The 3,957-nt window shown below is 50.3% G+C and overlaps 1 protein-coding gene across 1 annotated transcript in view; it reads left to right on the forward strand.

The window, feature by feature from the left end:
* cbarpb (CACN subunit beta associated regulatory protein b) overlaps positions 1 to 3,662 on the forward strand; it is a 12,424-nt gene extending 8,762 nt beyond the window's left edge. The window contains exons 10-11 of the mRNA XM_030785097.1: positions 1,177 to 1,366; positions 2,231 to 3,662. Coding sequence (XP_030640957.1) covers positions 1,177 to 1,366; positions 2,231 to 3,662 — 1,622 coding nt within the window. The remainder of the gene's footprint in view (positions 1 to 1,176; positions 1,367 to 2,230) is intronic.
* The last annotated feature ends 295 nt before the right edge of the window (positions 3,663 to 3,957 follow it).

The following is a 3,957-nucleotide window of genomic DNA, read 5'->3' on the forward strand; positions in this document are numbered from 1 at the left end:
TATGATGGTGAATGACGGAAGCACAGATGAATGGGAAAGCATGAGGTGGGGGTAATATAGATCCTATTGTTCTGCCTCTGGCCTGAGGGGAAACAAACAGCACTGCCCTACCTGTTGGTTTTTCACGACTGGGAAACTTTTCCAGAGCACTGCTCAAAAACAATACGACCCTTTGTTTGTCGTTAGAGATCAGCCGGAGACAGTTTGTGTGTGCGCGCGTCTGTTTGTGTTTGTGTGTGTGTGTGTGTGTGTTTAACACAGACTTGTGTCCTTATAGAGATAGGGTTTTTTTTGGGGGGATGTGTTTGTTTAAGCATGTGGATCAGAGGGTGTGTGTAAGAGAGAAAATAATGTAGAAAGCAAAAAAGAAATCAATAGTAAGTGGTTGTTTGACTGTTGTGGGCATGTGGGCGTGTGTGTGTGTGTGTGTGTGTGTGTGTGTGTGAGATAGAGGGTGAGTTAGAGGGAGAGAGACAGCGAGAGTGAGAGAGAGAGAGAGAGAGACAGAGAGAGAGAGACAGAAAGAGATAGAGAGAGAGAGAGAGAGAGAGAGATGGGAGGCAGTGGCTGTGTTTTGGCTGCCGGGGCTCACATTCTGACAGATGGCAACGTGACGCAGGGCCGTTCCAACCTAAAGCATTCTGGGTAGCGGGGCGGCAGCCCTCCTGCCGAGTCTTCATCCAAACACAGAGGCTGAGAGATCACAGGAGACCTAATGAAAGCAACTCAGCACCTCCCCCAAAACAGAGTGTGTTTCCACACACGGCTAGGCCTCTCTGCAGAAAGGCTCTGTGTAGAGCCGTGGACTTGGTCTATTTACAGCCAGCATGTGGTCAAACTCATACTTCATGAGAATCAGATGATTGCTGAATGAGATGGAATTGTAAACCGTAACATAACATACTACAACTGATTCTATACTAAACTCTTTATGATAACATGAGGTATCTTATTTTGTTGATCTCTAGTAAGGCAGTCGTTCAATCTAAATATCTGAACTTCTGAATTTACATTGTTGTGTCGATGTTGTCTTGAACAGTAAGGAGTGGTCTTAGTAGTTTGGTCAGTCCAGAAAAAAAACACCACATTCATAGGATCGTAGGATAAATGTTTTTGATGGTCAGGTCGGTGGGTGTTAGACTGTGCTGAAGAAGGGGTTTGGTTGTGTTCTCCCAGGCTCTCCCAAACGCAGACAGTTCCAGAGACAGCGCGCGGCCAGCGAGAGCATGGACCAGGACGAGCACGATTCTCACCACATCGACCTCATTCAGTACATCGCCCGCACCAAGGACGTGGCCTACTGCCCCGGGCGTCCGTCCCCCCGCCTCCTGTCCCCTCCCTCCACGCCCCCACCTTCCCTCGGCAGGTATCTTTAATTCCCTCGCCATCCATCCATGCGCCTCTGCTGTTGCATCGCCATGGTGACCATCCGCTGCCCCTTCCTTCGCTGTTGCCTCACACGCATTCCATCTGCATTCTGGAACACTCAGGAATGAGTGCATTATGAAGTCACTATGAGGTCATTACGACATCAGACAATCTTTGCTAAGGTTCCTGGAGAGTACAGACAAAAAATGTATTTTTACAAATTTTTTTGTACTTTTTGTATGTTTTGTAACTATGCATTGTAAATATATAACTATTTTTTCAAATATTTTTGTTACTCCTTGGTTTGAATTAAACCTGATTGAGTTGATTTACCGTCTCAGTTTTCTGTTAAACCTTTTTTTTTCTTTCTTGGTTCAGTTCTTTTACTGTGCTCAAACTCCCTTCTAAGGTCTCACAGGTTTGTTCTCTCATTTTCAGCATATGTTCTGACGTGTAGTTGTAGATGACTTTTTCAATATACACTCCACAGAATCTTGAGTGACCAGCTCTCATAGCACCATAGAATTTCATTGCAAAATATAACACAGATCTGCTGACATTCATGGCCATGTAATTGTTTGCCTACGTTACCCATCACAGAGCAAGTCATACGGCACACCATCTGCACCCAGGCGGTACCGTCTGCTGGGTACTCTAGCACTATCTGGATTTTACGCCTGGTGAAGGAAAAAAAAAAAAAAAAAACACATGTGGACTCACACAGTGTTCAGTGTTTCATTGCAAACCATTGCCTTGCCTGCCTCAGCTCTGAGACATGAGCTCAATGGCCCATGTGTCAGATTCTGTGCAGAGAGTAACATGTGTGAGCATCTCTGACTGGGGTGTGTGCTGCTCTCTGCAGGTTAGAGGTGGAGGTGGTGGTCGAGCCCAGCTGCAGCCACGTGGTTAGTCCGGGAATGATTGGTGTGCCCTCTGAAATGCAGGAAGAGGTCGCGGGGGCGGGCTGTCATCGGGAAAGCTCAGACCATCAGGCCTTGTATCGGGACATCTGGACACTCCGTGCTTCCCTGGAACAGTACATCTCTTCGGACCAGAGCAGCAACAATGACAAGGACTCAGTGCGCAGTGATGCCGACAGCGTCTGCTCACTAGGGGGCAGAACTGAGAAGGGGCGGTTGCCTAGCTACTCCTCCCAGGACATCGGTGATGAACCGGAGGGCGACCTTGAGTTGCCAAGCGATGAAGTGTTTGAAAAGGGGGGTAAGCAGGACAGCGTGGATTCCGAAAGGGGCAGTGACGGGGAATCAGGGAACCGGAAGCTTCTACAGATGGACAGTGGCTATGCGTCCATCGAAGCTCCATCCCGTGCACCTGAGGAGTTTCGGCTGTTTGGAAGCGGAAGCGGGAGCAAGGATGGAACGGCTGTGGAGCGTCGGCACTTTTTCACCAGCTCTGGACGGAAGGGGACAGTGTGTGAGAGCTTCGAGATGGACCTCTTTGACGAGGAGCTGGAGGAAGAAGAGTCGATGGGAGCTAGTGGCGGAGTCGCAACGGAGACGGAGTTGACGTGGTCTCCTTACGGACAGATGTTCACGCAGCGTGAAGCCCTGCAACACCCGCCCCCTGTCGCCTTCTGTCGCCGAGATTACAGCATCGATGAGAAGACAGACGCACTCTTCCACGAGTTCTTACGGCATGATCCTCAGTTCGACCAGCAGGAGTCGCCAGCACGCTTGAAACACCGCTCTCGTGTGCACCTGCGGAAACAGTGGCAGCGTTCAAAACAGTACAGCGACCCAGGAGTTCGCCTCTTGTCATCTTTTGAGAGGCACCGTACACCCCTGCGCAGAGGTGAAAGTGTCAACTACCCTCTGGACACAAGCTACCACAGCACGCTTCCTCGGATCATCAGCGCTCCAGACGAGGAGAACAGTGAGGGGGCGGCTAGCGCTCCTGACACGCCGAAAGCTGACCGGGTTGCAGCGGAAGAGACTGAGATCAAGCTCTCCCCTAGCAGCAGCACTGGAACAATTAAAGCCAAGGACAAGGAGGAGGAACTTGGACCCTCCTCGTCTCCTACAGTGACTGACAGCTCTGTCGACCAACCGGAGACCCAGGAGGACCCTCGAAAGGCAGGGCCCCCTGATGAATCGTTGTCCCCAGACGTCACTTATGGCCCGCAGAACATCTCCGCTGAGCTGTCCGACAAGCTGGCGGCTAACCTGGATGAGCGGATTTACTCTGGACTTCGTAAGAACAAAGACCAGCCCGAGTGTAAGCCGGAGTGTGTGGTGACGGTCGCACACACTTCTCCTGATCATAGCCCAGTGTAGCACGTGGCTCCAGAACCCCCCCCCCCCCCAACCTCCACTCCAATCCACATCTGCCTCTGCAGTGGGCCAAAGGGCCTCCAACCTATATGACAGTCAGGGGCAGGCAACTGTTCACCTGGAGAGCTGATTTACTACAGAATTTTTGTTCCAATTTTTATCTAGCTAGCACACCTAGTACACCTATCTTTTGGGTCCTTCTTGGACATGGATTATTGATTAATCAAGTGAGCTGGTTTAGGATTTTGGCAAACATTCTGCAAACCATGTGGTTCTCCAGGTGTGGGGTTACCAACCT

This window comes from Chanos chanos, chromosome 9 (assembly GCF_902362185.1).
Source record: "Chanos chanos chromosome 9, fChaCha1.1, whole genome shotgun sequence".
Lineage (NCBI taxonomy): Eukaryota > Metazoa > Chordata > Actinopteri > Gonorynchiformes > Chanidae > Chanos > Chanos chanos.